The following is a 26,163-nucleotide window of genomic DNA, read 5'->3' on the forward strand; positions in this document are numbered from 1 at the left end:
GCTGTGCTGCTCCAGGAGCTTGCAGCCCCGCCACCCAAAGCATTGCACTGGCGGTGCAGTAAGCTGAGGCTGTGGGGGAGGGGGAACAGCAGGGGAGGGGCCAGGGGCTAGCCTCCTGGGCCAGGAGCTCAGGGGCCAGGCTGGAGGGTCCTGCGGGCCAGATGTGGCCCGCAGGCCGTAGTTTGCCCACTTCTGGGCTAATAGCTGTCACCACTGGGGAAAGTGGGCTGATGCCAGTGTTAAAATGGTAGTTCCCGCCTAGCTATATTGTGGACATGTAGTGGGAGGAGCTTTCCCCACCTTGCATGGCTTGCAACAGAATGGCAGTCCCTCCACTCAAAGCAGCACAGAGATTGTTCCCTGGTGGTGCCCTAAAGGGGGTGTGAAGAGGTAGAGCGGAAGCAGAGCCATGGCTCTCTGCAGGAGCATGCTGCATCCCTTAAAAAGGGGTAGTAGCTGTGTACTCCCCTTACACATTGGAGAGCTCTGGAAGGCATGCAGAGAGTCTCCAGTGCTTCCCAGGCTCAGTGGGACGCTGCACTGCCCCCAACATGGGGCTGTGCCCAGTTGGCCCATACTAGCCCTAGAATGTTTTGTTGGGCTTTCAATCCAAAACACCTAACAAAACAGCTGTGAGTTATGCCCAATAAATTTAATAACCGATACAAATTTTTAACTACAAAATACAAAGTAGACAGAAAAGCGATGGCATAAGAATCAAAAGGAACAGTGTTTGTTATGCAAAACAAAAGCAAAATACACTTAACAATAGATATGGATTCTGTTATGACACACTTGGTCACATACAACGCTGCATTAGTAACAGTACACATAGATATTCATTATGCAGGATTTTCTCACAACGGCTGCCTCTTCATCCTCTACTCCATCCCAGATGACAAGTCAATTGGTGTTCTTCATTCTCTTACATAAATTCTTGTGCACACAACATCATCGGCACCAAAAGTCTTGAAAAGAAACAGAAATCAATCAGCAGAGAGGTAATAGGCAAAAATGACATACAATTTTTAGGAGTATATTAATTTTACCATACTAGCTAGTGGTATAGCACACATTAAATTGCAGCTTTGCCAAAGCAAAGGTTAATGTACTGGAGGTGGGTCTCTTTCCCAGACACAATGAAGTTTGTCAGAGAGAGAAATAACCCGGAACCTCATAATTTTTCTACAGTTTCTTAGCTTGCATTTGTGAATGGCAAGAGAAGTTGGAATGTACTAGGCTTTTATATTTGAAAACAGTCACAATTTTTGAATGGTTTTGTCTGAATTAAGGGTGCTATGGGTGGGATTCAGATCAGATTGACTGCATGTACAAGACTGACTGCTCAGCTGCCCAGTTCCTCAGCTGGTGTAAATCAGTGTAGCTCCAGTGAGGTCAATGGAGCAATGCTGATTTTCACCAGCTGAGGATCTGGTCCATATATACTATATATATATAAAACCTGTCAATGTATGATGCTGCTGTAAGATGTTGACATGACAGACCTACAGATTGAAATCCTCTTTTTCCAGCTATAGTGTAGACCGCATCAGTGTGAGTATCCCCACGCTGCTCTGACCGGGAGTCCTGACCCTGACCTGGATCTTTCTCCTTTGGGAGTGAGAGGGTAGCTGAGTCTCCTTGCATTACCCATTCGATCCTCGGCCCTTCTGCTGAATCTACCAATAAACTTGCCAATTCTGCTGATGATTTCTGACATGGGCACTTATCCACTTGGAATCTGTCTGAGGCAAACTCATTTCCCATCACCAAAAAGCCATCAGATGGCATCAACTTTTGATCATAACTGAGAGTCACTGATCTAGAGATCAGGGACTCTATATCCCATTAGCAATCCCCTAAGACATCCAATTCCCCAACCCCAGCCTCAGTAGTTGACCAGTTCATGGAAGCACCGGGTACCAAGAGCCGTATTTCTGGTGTTTGAATGGAGTTATAGATAGGCCCCCCAGATGTCTGTTGTGTTTTAAGTCACCAGTAGTACTGTAGTGCACTTAAATGGTAATTCTACTGGAGTGATTTCACAATATTGATTAATCAGGACATTGGGGGCAGGATAGTTATTGTGGGGGCCAGCCGGGGAACCTGTGTAAACACCAGTGTGTTTGTAGATACCTGCACTGCAGAGACTGATCAGACTGACTAACTAATTGCAAAAGCTAAAGATTAAATAAAATATTACTGGTGAAGGAATCAAGCAGAGAAGAGTCAGAAAATACTGACAAGAAAGAGTTCAAATGCAATATTCACTTAGCCATGTTGTACATTCAGTACTCTAAACTGGTGGTTTTTCAGGCCTGCATTTAGCAAGTTATGGGGTAGGATCCTCAGCTGGTGTAAACTGACATAGCTCCACTGAAGCCAGCTAATTGGGCTCAGATCCAGGGTTATGAAGATTTAGCTGTGGTTTACTTTAAAAAAAAAAATTCCAATGCTTTTTTTGGCCCACCATCTCTTTAAAACATTGTGGCCTAAAAACCGCACGTTTTTTTATTCTGTTGGCCTCGATGAGAAGAAAAAACATTTAATAGGTTTTGGGAGGGGGGGCAGAGGGCTGGTGGGGAGTGAAAAAAGTTATTTTTATGTGTATAAAGAGCTTATCGTATAAACCTTTATACCTTTTTAAAAAATCTGAACATCAAAATGGCTGGAAATGAACAGTTAAAGGATTCAGCCAGTTCCCCACAGCCATATAATCCAGCATCGCACACTAATACCCCACCAGATTTACCCCATCTTAAGATGGTTTTCTGATAAAATTTGCAAAAATATGCACACATGCCAGGTAACTTCAGCAGGAGCTATGCCAGAGAAAGGAGTGTAGGAATGGTGCCCCTGAGGGGTTTTATTGCTGTGATGGTTTTAAGCAATTTTATTTTGTTTATAAGAGTTTTGAGGCTGGATTTCCTTTTTATTATGTATGTACAGTGCTCAACACAATGGGGGTTGGGCCTTTAGGTGCTACTATAATACAAATAATATTAATAGAAATAAAACAAAATAAAACTGACTGTGGGCACACATTCTCTGCAAGAGTTAGGGGGCAAAAGTCCTCTACACTTCTTCCCTAGCTACACATGCAAAGTTTCCACGTGATTTAGAAGACTCTTTGCTAATAGTCACCTATTGAGTGCCATTGACATGACACTTCAAACAGAGCTAGACATTGTTCCTTTCCTGAAGAGCCAGACTAGATTATGTGGTTTCTCGGATGCTATAGGAGTGTGGTGCATTTTTTAGCTCTGATGTTTTATATTTTATAGGTAAATTTTTAAAACTTGGGTGCCTAAAGTTAGCCACCTGAATCCACAGTTGGACACCTAATAAGTGGTCTGATTTCCAGCCCCTTTGAAAGTAGAGCTACTTATTTAGGCGCCTAAATGTGGATTTAAGTTGTTAACTTTAGGCACCCATGTTGGAAAATTTTGAAAAGCCTAAAAGTTTAGCATAGTAGCATTATTAGTGAAATGGCATTAAACCATATTGTTGAGCAGAGAAAGTTATGAATTGGAGGGACATACTCATACTTGCTGCACTCCTTTTCTTTGAAGTTACACATGACTTTGCTTCACAGATACATGTTAAGGACACAGTTGTGCACCTCATACATTGGTGAGCATCTAGTCTTGTGAGATGTCCCATTAAAATCAACAGGAATGATCATATAAGTGTTCCCCTTCATAAGAATGGCACAATCAAGCCATAAATCAATTTACCATTCAACTCTAAACTACCAAAAAAACAGATGTTGAAGCCCTTCCCCACATGTAATGCCCATTGAGTTCTGCACACTGCTGGACCGTGAGCTCAGTTCCTAGACAGAGGAAAATACATTTTAATGGAGACTCAGAAGAGCTCTGACTAGACTTCTGCACAGTATAGGTCCAGTCCTGCAGCCATTTCATGAGCAGAACACACATCAACTTCAATGGGCAATTCCGTTGTTCAGGAAAGGCAGGACTCAGTCTCTATGATTCCAGTATATTATCTGAACTAAAACCAAACAGCATGTTCAGGCACAGGCCGGAATAAACCTTATAATGTATAAGACAATAAAACATGTTATATAAACTGTATGTGCCAGCATTTCACTTAGCAGCTAGCAGGATCCTTGGAGCATTAGCCTCACTGCTGTGCTGTACATGCGCAAAATGAAATGCCAGCAATTAGTCCTTGGAAATCTTGGCGAATTTGCTCAGCAATGTAAAATCCTTGTAATTTCCGAAGACCATCAATCAGCCTTGCTGAGCTGCAGCCACTGAACAACAACAACAACAAAAATCATGGGAACATTGCTCTTTAATTCAGCCCATTTGTAAAGGTCTGCTTTAAAAAGTTACACACTAAAAATATAAACAACCAGCTTGCATGGAGTTTAATTTATCAAATGTGCCCTATAATGAGAAACAGAGGGAAATAAACCCTTCAACCACTGCGGAATCCTTCACTTTCTAACTGAAATGGCTAGATAGAGAGAGGCCCAAATTTAGGCACAGATTCAGATGGAGGGATTCTAATCTAACAACCCCCTGCCCTGAAATTCACTGGATTTAGGGAGGGGGAGTGGTTTGAGGAGACAGGAGAGTCCCTCCATCTGAATCTGCCCCTAAGGTTTGGGTTCTAGATTGGAAGAGATGTGGAAGAAATCTCATCAGAATAGCAGATCTCATAAGAATATCATTATACAAGAGGGTAGAAATCAAGATAGACAGTACAGCGTGTCTGGGACTGAAATCTTCAAAAAGCATCTTGGAAGAGTCCAGCACTGTCAAATCTGAAACCAACACTAATGACAAAGGGGGGGATTTCAAAAGGCACCTAACATCCATTGTAAATCAACAGGAACTGGGCACACAATTCCCTTTAATGCTTTTGATATTTCCATCCTTTCTCATTAGCCTCAAACCTAAACTTTCATCTAAACTTAATCTGGATCCAAACCCAAATAATTGACTTTTAACCAGTCTCTTGCTTCTGTCTACTAAGTACAAATTTAAAGGAGAGCTATCATGTGAAACATAGGAAGCCAAGAATCAGCCCTGTCTAGACATAACAGCATAATGGGTGGAATTCAAGACTTTGTTTATATTAATATATTCTGCCACTGGCTCACTGTATAACCTTCAGACAGTCACGAGTCTTTTTCTGTCTCATTTTCCCCATCTGTACAATAGGGATAAAACTCACCTTACAAGGATGCAGTGAGGCTTAAGGTTTGTAAAGTGCTGGGGTATGTGCTGTATCTAAGTGTAAGTTATTATAGTGTCTTAAGTTTATTATTTCTGAAATTACAATATAGCATCCTACACAGGGCCAGCTCTACCTTTTTGTCGCTCCAAGCAAAAAACAAAAACAAAAAAACAAAAAGCCACCTGAACTGCCAAAGCAAAAAAAAAAAAAAAAGGCGCCCAGACTCTGCCACCCCAAGAATGGACAGAATGCCGCCCCTTAGCATGTGCCGCCCCAGGCACGTGCTTCCTTCGCTGGTGCCTGGAGCCGGCCCTGATCCTACACCTGCCTTGTCACAGCCTGTACCTGAAAGGGACAGAAAATTCAATGCAAACACAGCCTATGTCAGGCAGCCAGGGCAAAGGCAGTCTAGTCTAGTGGTCAGTGCCTAATGGTCAGAGCAGGCATCAGGAACCAAGGACTAGGGTCAGAGCTGCAGTCAGTACTTGGAAGCTGGAGCCAAGGGTCAAGCTGGAGGTCAGGAGCTAGATACCAGAGCTGAGGGAGTTAGGAATTCAAGGCAAGGGTGAGACAGAAGCAAGGCTGAGTGCAAGCACCCAGGAGCAGCAGGAAAGGTAACACAGGAGTAGGCACAGTGGTGGGCACAAGCACTTAGCAGCCAATGAGCTGCTGCTGGCTTACGAGCAGGACTGCTGGCCCCTAGATGGCATGGCCAATCAGGCAGCCTTCTGCTGGCCAGCTCTAGTGATGAGGCTGCTTGGAGCCTAGCTCTACTGCAGGCCCTAATTCCTTGCAGAATGGGATAATCCATCAATTTGCACTCTGCAATTTCACCCAGGACCTGATCAGTCAATGAACGGGCTCCCATTGACAACAGTGGACATTAGGGTGGCCAGATGAGATGAAGAAAATATCGAGACACTGGGGCTGGCAAAAAAAAAAAAAAAAAGGCCGAGTGCTGCCGGCCGAGCAAAAAAAAAAAAGCGAAGTGCTGCCGGGGGAGCAAAATATCGGGACAAATTGCGTCCCGACCAGAAATCGGTCGGGACGTGGGACAAAGAGCTAAAAATCGGGACGGTCCCGATTTTATCGGGACATCTGGTCACCCTAGTGGACATTAGCTAGGTCCCCAGTACTTTAATAGAGAGACTGCCACAGCTTTTTCATAGATTCCAAGGCCAGAAGGGACCATTGTGCTCATTTAGTCTGACCACCTGCATAAAATGGGCTGTAGAACTTCCCCAGCACAATTCCTGTTTGAACTAGAGCATATCTTTTATAAAACATTCAATTTTGATTTAAAAATTGCCAGTGATGAAGGTTCCACCCCAGCCATTAGTAGATTGTTCTAATGGTTAATTACCCCCACAGTTAAAAATATATACCTTATTTACAGTCTGAATTTGTCTAGCTTCAACTTCCAACCACTGGATCTTGTTATACCTTTGATAATGGTCTCTTCCCTCTAGCAGACAAATAGTTTTCCCCAAGAACGTATTTACAGACTGATCACATCACCCCTTAATCTTCTCTTTGTTAAGATAAATAGATTGAGCTCCTGGAGTCTATCACTGGGTCACTAATGTCAGTTTCTAATCCTTTGATCATTCTCATGGCTCTTCTCTGAACCCTCTCCAATTTATCAACATCCTTTTTGAACTGTGGACACCAGAACTGGACACAGTATTCCAGCAGTGGTTACACCAGTGCCAAATACAAAGATAAAATAACTTCTCTACTCCTACTCAAGATTCCCCTGTTTATGCATCCAAGGATCACATTAGCCCTTTTGACCTGAGCATCACACTGCGACCTCAAGTTCAGCTGATTATCCACCATGATCTCCAAATAATTTTCAGAGTCACTGCTTCCCAAGACAGAGTCCCCCGCCTTCTAAGTATGGCCTACATTCTTTGTTCCTAGATATATGCATTTACACTCACCTGTATGAAAAGGTATATTGTTTGCTTGTGACCAGCTTATCAAGTGAGCCAGATTGCTCTGTATCAGTGACCTGTCCTCTTTATTATTTACGATTTATAGTGCCCATCAAAGTCAATGCTCAGTACCCCTCAAAATCAGGCCACTTATTTGGATGCCTAAGTTTAGAATACCCAAGTTTGAAAATTGTCACACAGGAAGTGACAAAGGCAAGAATAGAAGCCAGATCTCCTGACTTGCAGTCCAATGGTCTATCCAATGGACAACTCTATCTCCTAACTTGTATTACTAAATACCCATATCAGTCAGTCAGTTGTATTACAGATGGTATTACAACAGGATGCATATTCAAATAATGCTTAAGGTATCTCCAGTACTTAAACATATATGGACATTGGATTCTGAGCTAGATCTTGCTTTTGTTGAGGCCAATGGCAAAACCTGCATTGACGTCAGTGGGAGCAGCAATATTTAATTTGTATTTCAAGAGGTGATGGGGCTCAAGCAATCTTTTTTACTTTCATAACCGATGCAGCAAGCCCAGAGTTGCCGGAGCTATGAACTGCCAAGCCTCGAGGTGCTGAGGCTCAAAAATTAAGCACTGGGGAGCAGACCCTCCACTTGATTACTTAAGATCATACTTTTTTAAAATATAGGAAGCATTAAACCTTTAAGTGGTTTAATTCCAAGGCTTAAACCCCCACAGACACACTTTGGCACTCAGCTGTGGAATATCTCTCCAATCTGTGTTGGGCCATCTTACCTGCCATGTTTAATTTCAGAATCCAGAAATATAATTTAAAAAATGTTCAATCATTCATCTATGCTCCACAGTTCACCAGTTTTAATCAACTATGGCATGATTTTTCCAGGGAGAGGAAGGGGACTGGAAACCAAGCTTCAGACCCCTCAAACATCTGATCTTTGACCCTTGCTATAATTGATTCTGAGAACCCCTGTGTGACATGTGAACTGTGCAAAATTTGGTTTGAAGCTGTTTTTTAAAGCCATGCTTCATAAATCATCTACTATATAGCATTTGTGATACAGAACATACTAAAAATTATAAGGGGCTGAGCAGTCATGAAAGAAGCAACACAGAAAAGATAGAATATAAATTATTCTAATTTGAACAGCTAATACTTGAAGGCAGCAACCTTTAATTCTGGGTAAGAGCAGACCCTTTGTCCCTCCTAATTTGCATGAGTGATGGACAGCTCATTAATGTCACAGAAGAGTGCAATAACAGCAAAAAAACAATAGAATCACAATTAGTGAGTAAGGAAAAAAGACCTTATTTTAAAATGACCTCAACCATACATCTTTATTTTTAGACCTGTACATGAAATACATATGCTGTGTCAGACTCTGGTCCTGATTACACTAGTATAAATCCAGAGTAACTCTAGCGAATGATGTTCTTGTGTAAATAAGATCAGAATCTGGCCCAGTATCTGCATTCGAATTTAAAAGTTAAGGATAGTTAAGGATACTCTCAAAGTAAGAAATCTGAACTTTCACAAGTTCCCTCCTCACCTCCCTTTTTGTTTGGACATCCCATGTAATCCTTTATATCCATTTTTATTCAAAAATATTTGAAAATCCAAGTTTTCAATACTCAAAAAAACCCCAAACCAAACAAGCACAACCTAACATTTCTGAGAAACCCTATACTAACAAATCTGTGATGGAGAATAATAATACTATTAAATATGAAGGCGCCATTGCCATACTTCCAATGGGATTACTATAAATAATAGTGGAGAAAGCATCTTTAAAATACTTTTAAAAAGTGTTAACGTGTCTTTTTTAAAAGAGGCATCTGATCCTGCCTCCATAGACCATCTGGCCTTAGATGAACAAGATTTATTCTTGACGTACCAAAAACACCTTTCCCAAATTTTCCCAAGATAAGATGAACAAAGAGCAAAGATGATTTTGGGGGAAGACAAACACAGATGCAAAAAAAAAAATCACCTTGGTAGTGAAATGTATGATGCTATACCTGAAATAACTCAATACTGTCTCTTTTCAAAGGATCAGGTACCAGCCCTGCACGGCTCATACACTACCAGCACAGGTTCTGCTCCATGCAAGGCAGCTGTCCCAGTTGCAGAGACCCCCAAAGCGCACAGGAATGGGGCTCCCTCCAGCTCATCTCCTGAGCTCTGCTAGAAGGGAGCTGGGGTAGGCTGACTGGGGAGCTATGGGAAGGATTACAGGAGAAGGAGGTGTTTCTTGAAGAGGAGGGAGGCCTGAGAAGGAGGTTAGAGCTGGGAAACATTAAGCTTTAAACCAATGCTTGCAGAAAATTGCACCAGGGTGAATTTCAACTCCCAGTCATTATGGTTCAAGCAAAAACCTTCAAAAGAGAAAGCCTTTTAAAATTAAGATTGGATATCTTTCTAAAAAAACATGCCCTAGTTCAGTGATTTTCAACCTGTGGTCTGCAGACCCCAAGATTTCCAGAGATTCATACCTCCATTTGAAATTTTTTAGGGTCCACAAATGAAAAAAGGTTGAAAACCACTGCTCTAGTTTAAATAGGAATTAATTCTGGGAAGTCCTATGGCCTCTGGTGATAGAGGAGGTTAGACTAGCTGAGTACAATGGTTCCTTCTAGCCTTATATTCTATGAGTCCATATTGTGTTTCTTAACCTCACTCTCCTTTCCCAGTTGGGTCAGTTTGTTTCGTGGCTGCAAGAGGTGACAGCATTACAATCGGATCTCCTGCTTGTACTGTAAGAGTTGGCCTTGGTTTTGCAGACGCCTCATGAGCAGGTTGCTTAGATGACAAAATCCAAAAATGCTTTGTTAGAGAGATGGAAAAATGACACTTGGAAATAAATTCTGTTTGTATCAGTAAAAAAAAGATATGTAACAGAGGGTAGAGCTCCCTGCTTCCTAAGTATCTGGGTAACATGAAGGCTTACTAAAGTTGAATAAATAGAAATAACCAAGGATCTGGGTGTTCATATTTATGGAAACCAGTGCGATTTCACTAATAACATCCACCCCATTCCTAGAAACACTGTTCCTTACTGTCTGAAATAACAACATTAACATTCTAAAAGCTTCTTGTCTACACAGGATCAGATCTAGGTTCCCCCCAGCCTTTTCCGATGAGACCTTAAAAAACAGAGCTCCTGTCTGGATTACATGAAGGTTAGATTGTATTGGTATCTTTCATAAGAGCAGAGGTATGCCCCAGTGTTCTGGACTAAAAATCCCCTCCTCATTGTTGTGTGTGCTATAAGTCAGTTGACTGCCTCCATCCCAGACAGCATGTTCTCCAGAAACTCTATTCCCTGGCTGAGGTACTATTCTGTCTGTCTATCTAAGATACTTATATGGTCCCCATCATTGTAGTATCTGAGTACCTTACAATCTTTAATGTACATATCCTTACAATACTCCTGTGAGATAAGGCACTGCTATTAGCACCATTTTACAGATAGGGAACTGAGGCATAGAGAGGCCAAGTGATTTGCCCGTGACTGCACAGGATGTCTGTGGCAGAGCAAGAACTACCTTGGATCTCCCACAGCAGAGACTACTGCTCTAACCACTGGACCATCCTTGGGATAGCTTGCTAGATTTACCCAGAATGCACTGATACAAACAGGCAATGCAGTGACTTTGGATGTGCAAACTGCTGTTGTGGGGAAAGGCTATTGTGTGGGCACAAATTGAATTGTGATACTTGTAATCATGTTAAAGTGACCATGTCTCTAGCCAGTTACAGATCACAGCTGCAGTTGTAGCAGGGCTGGGCACTGAGGTGAGATTCAGAGAAGAGATATCAGTACCAAGATGACAACTGTAGAAGAAATAAATAGACTGAATGTGACTGAGGGTACATCTACACCCCTACTGCGAGGGTGGAGGGTCCCAGGGCTCAGGCTCCAGCCTGAGCTTGAACATCTACACAGCAATTTTTAGCCCCACAATCTGAGCCCTGTAAACCCAAGTCAGCTGACCCAATCCGGCTGCGGCTGTGCCACAGGTCTTTGATGTATCCTGAGTAGATGTATCCTCACTGGCTCAGGTGGAGGGATCCAGTTCCAGATACATGAGGCAGAACTACTCCTGCCCGAGTGTGGAGTGTTATATAGGAGTGGCAGAGGGAACGCAAGGACTGAAGAAGCAGATTGATCGGAGCTGGACATAGGTGGATATGATTTCAGACATAAGGAAGAGCAAGTCCAGGAATCTTGAAAACAGAGGGCAATTCTGAATGGAGTTCAGAGATGAGCAGGGAGTCAGAGGTGATAAGAGGATGGGGTGACATGTTCCTACTTATCGGAGGGAGGTTATATAGTGCTAACAGTATGCCAGGCATTCCTTTGTCACACATCATGTGATAAGAAGCAACTTATTACACATGTACCAAAAAAAGGACGAGGAAAAGGATATTTTTCCAGATAAATCAAAGCAGGCAGTTCTCCAGAAATTAGGTCAAATTCTCTGCTCTGACTTACACTGATAAAATCTGCAATTACAACTGAAATCACTGGAGTTACTCTGCATTTATAGAACTGGAGTTGGCTCATTATGGTTATTTTACCACTAAGTGTTTAGACGCAGCTAAAACAAAAGAATATATTTTGGTAATTTTTTTGAGAACAACGATTTTAAAAAGCCATTGTCTGTGAATTGCACTGAAGAGGGGTTAGGAGCATCCTGGCCTTTCAAATGCATTTAATATATACAGCGTGTTTCACAATAATGAATGGAAAAAAGTAACAGTCCGATTACATAGCAACAAAACCTATTAGTACAATGTATGCACTGGAAAGGTGAAAGGTTCTTACCAAAATCAGCTCATCGTTAGCTAATTCCCGAGTCCAATATGTTTTAGGGCCCCCTCCCTCAATAAGAGTTTGTTTGCAATAGATCTTGTTTTCATTCTCCCAAGTGGCTAAACTCTGCAGGCAAGAAAACCATTAGTAACATTAATTATATTCCCTGGCAGCATGAGGCAGAGAGACAACAATGAACACTACAGAGAATAATTGCTGCAGTAAAAGAGCAACACATGGTAGATAATAGCAAGGGAGAAAGGCATATCAACAGAAAGTGGTAAAATAAAGAAGGTTGGGGATGGCTGTTTTGGAGATACACACGTATAATTAACAAGAATAATTGCAAATTTGACGTCTCAATGTAACACTGTGTTTATTTCCGTGCATCCAAATTAGGTCCTTTAATTCTCATAAAAATCTTAATGATGAGAACTGAGAAGTTTTATTAATTAACATGTAATAACTTAGTATCTTTGTAAAGATCTGGCATGAGCTGACATGTTATTTACCACCTCATGGCATAAAAGCAGCTTATAATCCATTTATAATCTTTATTCTATATGGCACTGTTCTAGGTTACTTGTAAGGTTAACATATGGTTCTAACAAGCAAGGTACAAAGCAACTAAATTAAAGTAGTAGCACTAGAATTTGGATATTTTGGGTTTTTTAAAAAATTAATATGGGGGAGGGTGTGAAGACTGAAATACACTAGGACATTTTTTCAGAGCACTTGGAATTATTACTATAAAGCTATTTTGAGGTGAGAAATCATGGCATTTCATACTGTTTTAACAAGCAGGCAAGCACAGGCTCTCCATTGCTTTTCCTCCTAGTGTTGAATTATTATTCCACAATGCAGTGGAACAGCTGTGCAGAAGGATGCCCCGTAATGAATGCACAAGTAATTGCTTTACAACTAGCACATGGGAGACATTCATTAGTCTGTGATGATAAAAAAAAATTTAAAGTCAACACTTCCCTGACTTTCCAAAGGAAAAACTTTTCTTTTATATAAAAAATTGCCATTTCCTTTATATAAAAAACAATGATTCTTTCAAAATTATAGCCTTTTAAAACCAATATGGCAGAGTTATACATGTTATGCTTTTCATTCCAACTATCCTGGATCCTTATTTGTTTGTGTGAACAATAGATCAGGTCAGACTGCAGAATAAGACCCTCTTTTCTTGTAAAGTGTTTCAGAATCTATAAACATTCAGCTATTTTGTCAGGTACTGCAAGCTATATCATGATGTTATTTTTCTGTCAATTTCTATATCATAGCCACAGCTCAATTTTATATTGAGCTCAGCAATATAATTCACTCATATAATTTCACACATGGAAAAAATTTACTGCATCACAAAACTCATTTTTAAAAAATTGCCCACTTTCAAAGCAATAATTATTGTTTTTCTATATGTAGCAATAAAACTTAAAATGGAGTCAGATGTGTTCTGGATGATCAAATTCAATTTTACTTTCACCAAGAGAAAGAAATTAACAAAACCAGTGAGATATTTCTTGAATTAGCTGTTTAATCTGTATACGTTGTTCATCCTAGAGATTCAATGGGAGTTTGCGGGTGCTCAAGATCTCCCAGGATCAGGCTCCCAGTTACACCAGTTTAAATCCATAGTAATTGTACTAAACTTGATGAAGTTACTCTGGATTTACATCAATGCAAATGAACTCAGAAGTTGGTCCTGGGATGATCAGAAATATTTTGCTACTATTTTGCCTTTTTAAAATATTACTCTTTGTTTGGGGCTAGATTCTGATATCTTTTAGTCGCACTGAGTTGCTTCTTACTTTGAAAGTAGTTCCATTGATATCAATGACACTACTCACACTGAGTAGCACTTGCATTGATGAGTAGTGTCATTGACATCAGTGGAACTACTTAGGGAACAAGATGCTACTCAGTGCGAGTAAAGGGCATCAGAACCTGGTCCTGTGTGAACTTTTTTTCATACAACCCCCTCCTCCCACCACAGAGGTCCCAATTCTCTATTTCATTATGCCTTGTGTATTCATATCAGTGTAAAGTGGATGTAAGATGCAACTAAATCAGAATGTAGTATTATACACCCACTTTGCACAAGTGTAAATGACTATACAAGGTACAGAGCAATGGAAACATGAGGCCCAGAGTTTCTCATCAAAGTGTAAAAAACCAAACCAAAACAAACAGATGAGACATCTCAAAGATAACACTGAACAAAGAAAGTGGTGTAATGAGGATGGACAGCCATTGAAGTTTACACTCATAAAATTAAAAATCACAATGTAATATTAGATCAAAGATACAAGCAATTAATATCTAAGCAAAAAATTAAGATATACATTTGAACTATGATAAAAGAATTTCAGGCCAAAGCTAAAAATATCCTGCAATTCTTATTTGAGACTAGGCTGTTTTGTTTTAGGATAAAAGTTATGAGCAAGTTTGTGCCACTAATTTCTGCTCAGCACTCAAGGCAGAGATCTTAGTTGCTTATCCACAGTCTGTGTTACAGTAAATCAAGGAATGTCTTTCACCAATAGGGACATATTAAAATAGAGAGAAGGAAAAGCAATCAGAAAAATTTCTGCATGTAAGGGATAGGGAGAAGAATTGTGTAAAATCATCTTGAGCTCTTATTTCAGGTCCTGATACTTTTTGCTGCTTTTCATTTTAAACTGCCCTCCCTGAGGAACAATGCCAGACTGAGGCCAAAAGCCAAACACTTCAGATTAGGGATGGATGAGGCAGAGAAGACCGAGTAAAGGAGTAAGTCGGCAATGCCATTGTCTTGAGCCAGTGGAAATTTATCTATCTGCCGCATATAAAAATTACAGAGATCTTAGAGAAATCCACTCTGGGAGAGCAAAGGGCTTTTCCTAGGACACAGGGGAAGCTGTGTCCACCTTTGGTCTGGTGTGTTCTATTCAGACTCTTACTCAATCCCCATTACCACTTTTACCAGGGTGGGGTTTCTGTTGGGAAAACACCATCAGCCAAGGCTGCGCGCGCGCGCGCACACACACACACACTCACTCACTCTCTCTTACACTTCTCCCTCACCCTTACCCTGCATTTTCTGCCATCCACAGTCTCCTCTTCGAAGCTCTCCCCTACTTTGAAATTGATCTCAGTGGTGCGGACGGTGGTAGACGTTTTGATGTAGAACTGGTCCCCATCCTGGCGGATCTCCACGTGCGGTTTGGAGGCGGCTGCCACTGCCACTTTCCTGAGCATCGCATTGACACCTGGGCAAAGGGGGAGACCAGGAAGCAGAGCATTAACCCAACCATCCGCCTCCAGGACCGGTAACCTCCCTGCTGTACAGCATGTGCACTATTAACCAGAGGGCACGCACCGCAATACAGCTGTTATTAAGAGGATTGCATTTAGTAGCGGGATCTTTAGTTAAACGGTGGCACTATTAATTATGAATGTGCCATTAATCATTGGGATGAATAGGTCTGCCCTGGATACTTGGGTTTAGTGATAGGACGGCGTTTATCAGTAGGGTTAGCAGTGATGGCTTGGCGTTTGCCAGAACCGTGCAGGTGCGTTAATCACTCAGACTACGGACAGGTTTGCACGGACCATGGTGGCACTGGCTAGTGTGAACGGCTCTGCGTGTGCCAGGCGGGCTAGTATCCACCTGCTGGCACGTCTCTTCCCAGGCTAGCATCTCTCACGGCCCCTCCGTGTGGCGAAGTCTCCGCAGCCCCCGGCCCCGCGGCTGCGGTGAGACGGCAGCAGACACCTGGCCCCGCACCGCCAGCGCAGCCGGGCCGGAGCCACGCGGCTGCAGATTGACTGACTTCACTGCAAACTCTCCGGGTCAGCGGGCTGCTCCCGCCGGCTCAGCCCAGCCAGTGTCCCGGCTGCCCGGCGCTGGGCAGACACGCGCCCCGCCCGCCCCTTACCCAGCGCTTTCAGGAGCTCGTCAAAGTTCTCGCTGCTCTTCATTTTCCAGGTGCCGGCGAAGTTGGGCATGTCGGAGGCGGCGGGGCGTGCGCGGCGGGGCAGGAGGGATCGACCCGGGCTCTGGCTGCTCTCAGCTCCGGCACCTTGTGAGCGGGGCGAGCTGAAGCGCCGGCTGTGTGAATGAGTCACTCCCACCCCCCGCTTCCACCTCGCCCCCCTTGGGACTCGGCAGCATCCATCCATCCACTCCCCCGTCCATCCATCATCCCGCCCTGCCTTCAGCCAGCTAGCCACCTCCTGGGGCTCCCCAAAGGGAGACCCCAACTGTCACTCGCCCTGCAGCTGGGAGCCGGCTAGAGATTCACCAGCTATTGAAAGGAGCAAGAGGCAGAGGGGGATCCGCAGAGGAACAGTGCCCAGGATGGACTTTAGCTGGGGCATTGTCCAAGGAGGCAGGCAGGGTATAGCCAGAATGATACATTAATTCCTCCAGTGACAGCTCCTCAGCCTCCTAAAGGGGGAAAGGTCCCTTTATCATCCCGCAATCTTGCAGGCATATGGGCCAAACACATGCCTGGTGTAATGGAATGAACCTAGCCAAATATTTCTGGTCCAGAAAACCTAGACACGGAAATGGGCCTTGACTCAGAAATGTAGCTAATTACAAACAGACAAGGAAAGGGCGAGACACACCTGAGAAACAACCCAAAACACCAAACACAAACCAATTTCCCCCGGTTTTTTGTTGTTGTTGTTATTGTTGTTTGTTTCAGTGAGAACTAAAGAAATTCAGTTTCAGTTCAAAACAAACCAACAATTTCTTTTTCAAGATTTTTCAGTTCGTCCTTAAACTGAAAAAATCCATGATTCCCTCGGGTCTAAATAAACCTCATCCCATCCATGAGACTACATACAATCAAGTATCAAATCACTCTTACTCACCTAACCCACTGAGTTAGCCTAGGATAGTAACAGAAATTAATCCACTACTCACTGCCATAATATCTCTCCTTCCCATATGGCTTCGTGCAGTTTTGGAAATGGGAGGGCAGGATCTGAAGAACTGGAAATTATTCCTGCCGCATCAGAAACTGCAGCGCTCATTGAAGAGTCACAAATTTTGAAAAAGCATCACAACAGGCTATTTCCCACGTATTTGCAAGAGAGGTGAGTTTGGTAAAGTGTATCTATACAGTATTCAGGAGATAACTATTGTCTGAGGTCTTTCATGCTTCCTTCCCCATTGCTGCTGCTTTTAATCCCTCCGTTTCCTAGGTATCAGAAGAGCAAAAGAAGATTTCTCTTTCTCATACCAGGCCCAAGCCTGCTCACCTTATAAGTGTAATGGGACTACTTACATGAGTAAAATGTTGCACTGTTGTTGTAACTGTGTTGTTCCCCGGATATTAGAGAGAAAAGGTGGGTGAGGTAATATCTTCTATTGGCCCAACTTCTGTTGGTGAAAGAGACATGCTTTGGAGCTTACACAGAGCCCACACCTGAAGAAGAGTGCTGTATGAGCTCCAAAGTGTGTCTCTTTCACCAACAGAAGTTGGCCAATAAAGGATATTACCTCACCTACCTTGTCTCATAAGTAAAATGAGCAAGATTTGACTGGATGCTGTTATTTACAGACCTCCTTCCCATAAGAATACATTCTAATCATGCAGAAAGGACTCTTGAGTTTGACCCACAACTGTGCCTGATGCAATTTAACTATGCAAACAACTTGGCTGAGCCCGTTTCATGGCATACACTCAGCCACTCTTCACTTGTTTGGTTGATTCTGGAAAATTCAAAACAATAATTTGGTTATTTGGAGTATTTAAAAGCAAGTGTCCACAACTGGACAAATGTCTAGAAATGGGGAGTCACCAGTCACAAACTGGGTCTAATCCTCAGGCCCTCCTCAGGTGAAACTGATAGGAAGCTTTGTCCAAGTAAGGACTGCAAGACAGGGCTGAATATGTGTCTGCATTTGGTCACTTTTCTACAGATATTTTCTTTCTAGATGTAGTTTCTTTGAAGGGAAATTAGTAGAACTAGTTGATGCTTTTTGTCCACAATGGTTTTTTCAAAGAAAAAAAATTTTTTTTTCAATCAGGATGGAAGTTTGTGTGAGCAACGTCCATTTGTGATTACATTTTTCATCTTCTGTCAAAAACATTGTTTTCCAATTTTTGTAACAACCAAAATTTTGGCCAAAACCTGAAAAACGTCAGCATTTATTTTTTTCAATGAAAATTTCTGAAGAAAAACTTTTCATTTTTGTCTTCTTTTTATGAGAGTGGAGGGAGAAGGGACACAAAGCATTTCCAGACCAGCTCCAGCAGGCAGGTTTTTCCCCTTTGTGGGAAAGGTTGCAGGGTCCACTAGGCAATCTAGCAGTTCCCCAGGAACCTGTGCAGAAGAGCCTCCCTCATCCCTCAACTCCAGCTGCATGGCTCCATTGTAATGTGACACAGCCTTGCTTCCAGGATTCAGAATCACACAGCCACATATGAGAACTCAGAGATAACTCACATTTTTCATTGTTTGCAGGACTGGGGCCTTAACTGTCTAAGATAACTATCATGTGTAGCTCCCACCCAAGTAGATGGGAATCACCCACATGTATCAGAGAGCAGAAACTGGCCAAGAGATTTTTTTTGGGGCGGGGTGGGAGTCTTTTTCTTTAGAGGAGAGTTTAGTTTCCATGCCCGTTCATTCTTTTGCTGCTGTGCTGAGACTGCCAATAAGGGTTTCAATTGATGCTAGCTGTGACACTATTCTGGGGATGTGGTATTTGTCTACTAGGTATTGTACTGAAGCCATCAACCCATGTCATGAAGACCACGAAACAACCTTCAGAGTGTCATGACTTTTAAAGACTGGAACAGAATTGAAAGAACAAATGGCTTAGAAGTTAAAGGCTCCATTTTGCATTAGCAACACATGGAAATGCCAGTCCTTCTAGATGCAAGTATAATAAATTACACTTTTATTTAGATGATGATCATGCCCAAAGGCTGCTGGGTGCCTATGCATTTATACAGTGCCCTTCATAAAACAAAAGCCCAGATAAACTATCTAATCAGCTTTGTCTGACAAGGTCTATGCATTCCAAGGCAAGCATCTCATTTGTACAAAAGGCCCCATTTCCTTGAAGTACTGTATGGTGTGGGATCAACAACTCTGTAGAATTAAGCCTAAAGATCCAGACATCCTATGAATTGCCCATATTTGAGAATGCAGAGGCTTTGTTCATAGCACAGAGAGGGAGACAGGCATCAGCATTTCCAGAACAAATTTCATCCTCCTCCTCAAATATTCTCCAAGTGGAGGGGACACAGAAATCAAATGCTGCCTGGCATTTTCCCTTGCCTTCTTGCTTTTTGTTTTGCTTTGCTTCTTTCGTGGTTTTTTCCTTTCCCTTTTATTTCCTTTACTTCCTCCCTTATTCTCCTTTCTAATTGCCTCCTCTTCACATTCCTCTGCCTTCACTGATTCACTTCAAAGTCAATAGTAGTAGTAGTCATGTAAATGAGGGCAGAATGTGGCCCCAAATCTACAGGTACAGTTATTTCATTCTAACAAAATGGCCTTCAAGCAATACAATGCTTTTACCACATTCCAAAGTCCACAATATGGCTGAGCCTTGCTGAGGAAAATGATCCTTTGCCTTTTCCTCCATATGTTATTTAGATGCTCCAGAATTTGATCCCATTGTGCTGCAGAGTACATGGAGCCCAGCTTATACTGGCCAAGCAATGCAGTTAGCTATTACTTAAGTTGCAGCAAATTTCATGTATTTTGCATTCAACTCATGCTAAATAAGGTGTATACACATGGATCTTGATCAGTGTACATGCTGCCTTGAATATATTTGACAGGTAATGGCTCAGATCCTCAGCTGATGTGAACTGGGGGTAGCTCCACTGACAATAGTGGAGCTATGGTGACACACTGCTGAGAATACTGCCCATGTACTCTAACCATGTGCATAGATCTTTACCCTAGCACAGCGTCTATAAGGGGCATTTATCATGCTGGTGTTAAAATGACCCAGATTAAGAAGCAGGTTTATTTTTCTTTCAATCTATATAGATATATTTCCCCATTAATGTCGTGGAAAATAGCTTTGATTTTCAAAGTGTCTCCTTCAGCACTTCTTCCCCTTGGCATTTATTTTAGCTACCTGAATCCCCTAAGGCTGATCTTTCCTTGCAGATGGATCTAATTAATCTTCCCAAAAGTGCCCCTAAGACAAAAGAAAGTAATAATGTACAGATGGGACAAGGTACTCCATCATCCATCCAAATAAGTGACCAATAATGTGACCACAACTATCCCCCTGTGGTTATTGACTGACCACTGCAAAGTCACATAAGGCTCAGTGGAAACAATAAATTTTATTTACTAAGGTGGCACCGGAAAAAAAGATTGGTCTGAGGGAATATATAATAAATTATTTCTGACATGAATAAATTATACATATGGAAGGCAAATTGCTGTCGTAAATTTATCTGCCAAATTAATTTACAATGGGGCTCCCAGTGTGACAATAGATGAAATGTAATATAAATGTATGTGGAATAAAAAGCATTTCTGCAGTTCGGCCTTGTATTGTCTATTACACTCTCATTAAAATGTCACTGCATCATTAGTTTTGTGTTTAGCATCAGCTGACAGGATACCCACTGTTCCCTGAGCTAAAACACTGGAGAGATTCCCCCCACCCCCAATGTAATGCTTATTGCAGCAAGGTGGATGGAGCCCTGCACTGCAAGAGCTTGAACAGTAAAAAGTCCATCCATTTAAAATACTATTATAAGCCTACACTATGAATGGAAAAATAAATGTGATTATGTGCCCTCATGGCTATGATCTTCCCAATATTCTCCCCATGTCACCTCCTCCCCCGCCAGGAATGCAGTTGACCCCAATTCTCTTCCAAAGTCAGGCCTCAAACTGGCCACCTGCTCCTTCTGTCTCCTCCCTTATCTGCCAGGGGAATACAATGAAATTGCATATGTTTTTATAAAATAAAATACAATCTACTGCCCTTACTATTTTGTGTCTTTCAACCTTAAGAACAGGGAGCCTGATTCTCTTCTCACTTGGTGCTCAGTCTCACGAGAGGCTGAGCACTCTGGCCCTGATCCAGCAGAGCACTTAAGCACATGCTTAACTTTAAGCATGAATTGTCCCATGCAGCTGCTCATGCACTTATGTGCTTTGCTGGATCAGCACCAGAGTAAATCAGTTGAAGTCAATGGAGTTATATTAGTGTAAAACCAGTGAGAGGAAAATCAGGACCAGTCCCCTTCCCAGACTAGCAATTTGCAAGAGTCTTTCCATAACGTTCACTATCTAGGAGAAACAACTACAAATTGCTGAGTTGCTTTGGAGAGGGCACTGACACAGAGTCATAGTAATATATGACCAACATCTAATAATTTTTAGCAGACATCCTGTTTAACAAACATGCACAGAAAACCACTGAGACCATAGACTGCTGGGCTCCAAAGGAGCTGTCTGTCTGTCTGTCTATCAGGCCAACAATCCTTGGGTTAAACCAAGCAAAAGTTAACAAGGCAGAATAGAATGATTTTGAAGCAGCATTTACAGTCTGTCAGTTTTAAAATACGATTTTGTAAGACTAGGGAAACCTATTTACATAATTAAATAGAGCTGTTATGGTCTGCTGGATAAATAATGTGCTTAAAAAACAAGAGGGGGTGGTTAGTGAATTTCAGAGTCCAAGACAGTGAAGGGCTGATAGAATTGGTTAGAGCCAGCTTAACGCTTGCAGGCATCGTACAGGCTTCCTCTGCCAGCTCTCTTCATGCACATCGGCACTGAGATGTAGCACTACAGCTTTTCCAGTACTGCCAGAACCATCCAGGGGGCAGCCAGAATACCGGCGCTGAGTTGGGTGTCCTTGAGTTAGGGATTGGGTTGATTAGCATGCACAAAGATACCAACCTCTAAGGACTAGAGGCTTGTTGTGGGGTGCCCGTCTGCGGGAACAGAATTCTGTGGAACTGCTGAGATATTTCATTTAGTCAAACTGCTACTGCAGAGCCATAATTATTGCTTTATGACCAACATCTAATAAAGATTTTCAGTAGACAGCCCTTTTAAAGCTTACGTCAGTAGACCACTGAGATCAGACTCACCAGGTTCCAAACGAACTGTTTCCATCTATCTGGCCAACAAAGGAAGCTGAAGAGCTACTTGTAAGTGCACCCCCATACTTGTAAGTGCACCTCCAGCCCACAACAGAAAGCCTCCCCTCTCATATCCTTATTCAGGAATGGCTGGAGCGTGAAAGTCACCCCTGTAGAGAGCCAGCACAAGGCCTGTTTACCACTTACTGGGGTTATGTGGGTCTGAAGTAGTGCAGGTGCTGGCTGTCTACGCAGAGGTGAATTTCTCCCTAGATGAATACCTAGGCCATGCAGCATGTAAGAGAGTCCATAAACATAGATTTCACCAACCCATCAGATGAGTCTCTAGCCTCCAACTCTGTCTCCCATCACACCCCTAATTCAAGGAAGCCCCATGAAAGACTCTACATGATACTGACATAAGCTTCTAAGAAATAAAATAAATCCATATCTGAGCTGGATGAACTGCTGCAGAAGTGTCTAATGGCCAGTGGCCAAGTGGCTGGTCCCCAATCAGAGGACTTTTAATAAATACATAGTCTAGTGTTTTTAAATAGAAACCTGGTTGTGTGTCCTTGAGTCAGATGAGATGGAGATATACAACCAATTAGGCCTTGAAAACCATCCCCTTCCTTTGGGCAAAGAGCAGTGAACTCACTGAATGAGCTCACATAAGTCATCTGATATCATCACTGTGGGCAACTTACCTTATATGATCCCGGAGGAAGTGTGGCTTCCTGCTTTGGGTGTTTATAGAACCCTGAGCTAAGGCTATGACATCGCTTAACATTTGGCTGTTGAATTGAGATTTCTGTCTATGGGCATCAAGACAGAAAAGTGTTGTTGTTTTTTTAATGATGATAACAGTTACAATAGAAACTAGAGATTTTTACATTTAGAGGTTTCTATGGAGTCACCTCACTTCTCATTTGACTTAATTTGTCTTACTCAGCAGAAATGGTTGAACAAATAGCATTAATAAAACTGGAGCTGTCAATGTAAGAATGATCAAACCATGTCAACTTCTCTCTGAAGAGGCCCCATATCTGTTAAGATTCACTTGCCCAGGCAGATGGATACAAATTTATTGACTTTCTTAGTTACTGGAACTCTCAAAAGATCTTGGTCTCCAGAGATAAAAGGATCATGTGACTTCTGCACATGACCAGAAAAAGAGTGAAAACCCAAAGGAAGATATCCTTGCTTAGGTAATGGAGTCGGTGGAAAGACTTCAACTGACTTCAATGGTAGTTGAAGGAGGCTGTGAATCTACAGTGGCCCAAACCATTTGCACAAACCTAGAAGGTTTTCCTTTGCCACCTGTTCCTTGCTGTGAATATACCAGATTCAAAAGCTTCTCACTACCACTGAGAGACCAAGAGAAAATGTTTGTTTTTAATTTCCTGATAATACTGAGTACTTTGGCATTCCATATAAATTGGAACCGATACACAGGAATCCTATCCTTTAATTTAATTTACAGAGTTATAAATGCTCCTTAGAACATTGCTCATCATGCTAACACAAAGCACTAATAAATTTAAGATGTAAGGACCCAATCCTCAGCTGGTATAAATTAGTGTAGCTCGGACAAATTCAGCGGAGCTATTCTGATTTATACCGGCTGAGGATACAGCCCTAGGTATCTCCAGGTTGCTGGTGTCCTGACTCCCATTCACTCTTCTACATTTTTGCATTGCCATGATTGCTCAGAAAATGGCCTGGAGAAAAACAGCTCCTTCCATTGTTAACTCTCTGACCTTCTAAACTAACATCCTTTGCTCTTTCTATTAGGAAAAGTTTCTGGGTCTTATTAACTAAACAGACTGAGTGACCATTTCCAAATGGCCTCCAACATCAGAGTCTCCAACAAGGAAGTCATTGTTGCCCAAGCTTCCTTCCCTCAGTACTTGGTTGGCAGATTTCATATTGAAATAGAATAAGGCAGGCATTGTTTGTTTAAGCATTACACTGCTCTACAGCCAAAATGCTTCTGAAATAAATGTAGTCAAACTTTACTAATTCTGAGTCACTGAGAACGAAAATGATGCTTAAAATTGTTGACTGGCTCTAGTTTTCAAGCTATGCTGTTGGGTCAGTATATACGACCCTTGACTTGGGAATGGCAGAGGATAAGTGAGTTATAAAGGGAAGGGATCTCAATTTAAATCAGAAATGACTAAAATACATCTTTGACTGGATCTATGAATAAATCTATGACTGGGTTTGGACAGTACTTGCTTTTTAGGCAAAACAATGAATGATGTAATCTGAAGCTGGTATTGCGTCATACGTGATATGAATTGCATCATGTTATTCCTAGAAGTCATGGATGATGCAATCATAACGAAGCTTACATCACTCTGCTGAACAAATTGCCCTATATCAGCTCTAGAAATCATACAGTGTCGTGCTCTCTTATTTGTCAGTGTTTGATTTTGCAAAGGGACACATTTCTGTTTAGCCAAAGTGAGCAGAGATGCCTCGTACTTGTGTGAACAGTGCAGATAACTTCTGCTAGGTTTGTGGTGAAGTGACTTTTGCATCACAAAAGCGCAGTATAACCACTATGGTTAAGAAAGCCTATCACCTTTATTTTGGCTGGAAAATTGGAGATCAGGACAAGAGGTGGGCCCCACACATATGCTGCAACACTTGTGCAACAAATCTTTGCCAGTGGTTGAACAGGAAAAGGAAATCTATGCCTTTTGCAGTGCCAATGATTTGGAGAGAGCCAACAGATCATACCAGCAATTGTTACTTCTGCATGGTGCCTCCAGTTGGGAAAGGTGTGTCAAAGAAGAAAAAGTGGACTGTGCATTATCCAAACATTCCATCAGCTATATGCCCAGTACCCCACGGAGAAGGACTGCCGGTTCCTGATGCACCAGAATCATTCTCACTTGAGTCAGACGAGGAAGAGGAAGAGGATGAAACTTCTGGTCCTGAACCATCAACGTCACAGGACCCACATTTTCTCCCATCCTCCTCCTCTGAATCAGACCTCATAACACAAGGTGAACTGAATGACCTTGTCAGGGATTTGGAACTACCCAAGAGTAAGGCAGAGCTGTTGGGCTCCAGACTACAGCAGTGGAATCTCCTGGCAGGTGATGTTAGGGGTTCCGTGTTCCGTGACCGTCAAAAGGATCTTGTCCCTTTCTTCTTCATGGAAGGTGATCTTGTAGCCTGCAGTAACATCGATGGTGTGATGGCAGCCCTCAACATAGTTCATGATCCAGATGAGTGGAGACTGTTCATTGATTCATCGAAGACGAGTCTTAAAGCTGTTTTACTGCATAATGGCAATGTTTTGCCATCAATTCCAGTTGGTCATGCAGTCCATATGAAGGAAACCTATGACAACATGAAACAACTTTTGAGATGCATACTATGACCAACATCAGAGGCAGCTTTGTGGCGATTTGAAGGTTGTTGCTCTCTTGCTTGGTCTGCAGACTGGATACACAAAGTACTGCTGTTTTCTCTGCGAATGGGATAGTCGTGCAAGAGATTCCCACTACATCAAGAAAGATTGGCCACTCCGACAGTCATTGGAGCCTGGGAGGAAAAGTGTTCAGCATCCACCACTTGTTGAATCAAGGAAGATTTTGTTACCACCCTTACACATCAAGCTGGGTCTGATGAAGAACTTTGTCAAGGCCATTGACAAAACACAAGCAGCTTTCAAGTACCTCCATGGAAAATTTCCAAGGTTAAGTGAAGCTAAGATAAAGGAAGGTGTCTTTGTTGGTCCTCAGATTCGTGAACTTCTTCGAGATGATGCATTTGACCATGCACTGAGTGGCAAGGAAAAGACGGCATGGAAAGCCTTCCAGTTAGTGGCAATAAATTTTCTTGGAAACAACAAGGCAGACAACTACAGGTTGTTGGTGGAAAACCTCCTCAAGGCATACAAAAGCCTTGGTTGCAACATGTCACTAAAGATACATTTTTTGCACTCTCATCTAGATTTTTTTCCACCGAACTGCGGAGCAGTGAGCGACGAGCATGGCGAGCGATTTCACCAGGACATTGCAACAATAGAGAAACGCTATCAGGGCAAATGGAGCCCATTAATGCTTGCAGACTATTGCTGGACAGTGACAAGAGATGCTCCATTTAATGA

General features: G+C 42.2%; 1 protein-coding gene across 1 annotated transcript; it reads right to left on the bottom strand.

The window, feature by feature from the left end:
* Window positions 1-631: 631 nt before the first annotated feature.
* Window positions 632-16,070, bottom strand: CRABP1 (cellular retinoic acid binding protein 1). Its single transcript, XM_034784575.1, has 4 exons — window positions 15,882-16,070; window positions 15,034-15,212; window positions 11,968-12,081; window positions 632-968 (listed from the first exon to the last, which is right to left on the bottom strand). The coding sequence occupies exons 1-4, from the start codon at window positions 15,949-15,951 to the stop codon at window positions 918-920; spliced, it is 414 nt and encodes a 137-aa protein (XP_034640466.1). The 5' UTR covers window positions 15,952-16,070; the 3' UTR covers window positions 632-917.
* Between the last annotated feature and the right edge of the window lie 10,093 nt (window positions 16,071-26,163).

The sequence above is a fragment of the Trachemys scripta genome, chromosome 10, assembly GCF_013100865.1.
Source record: "Trachemys scripta elegans isolate TJP31775 chromosome 10, CAS_Tse_1.0, whole genome shotgun sequence".
Taxonomy (NCBI): Eukaryota; Metazoa; Chordata; order Testudines; family Emydidae; genus Trachemys; species Trachemys scripta.

Coding starts and splice junctions, on each gene's coding strand:
- CRABP1 (XM_034784575.1), bottom strand. CDS start 15,951: ATGCCCAACTTCGCCGGCACCTGGAAAATGAAGAGCAGCGAGAACTTT. Junction 15,213..15,881: donor CGAGCTCCTGAAAGCGCTGG/GTAAGGGGCGGG, acceptor CCCTTTGCCCAG/GTGTCAATGCGATGCTCAGG. Junction 969..11,967: donor CTAACGATGAGCTGATTTTG/GTAAGAACCTTT, acceptor TTTCTTTTCAAG/ACTTTTGGTGCCGATGATGT.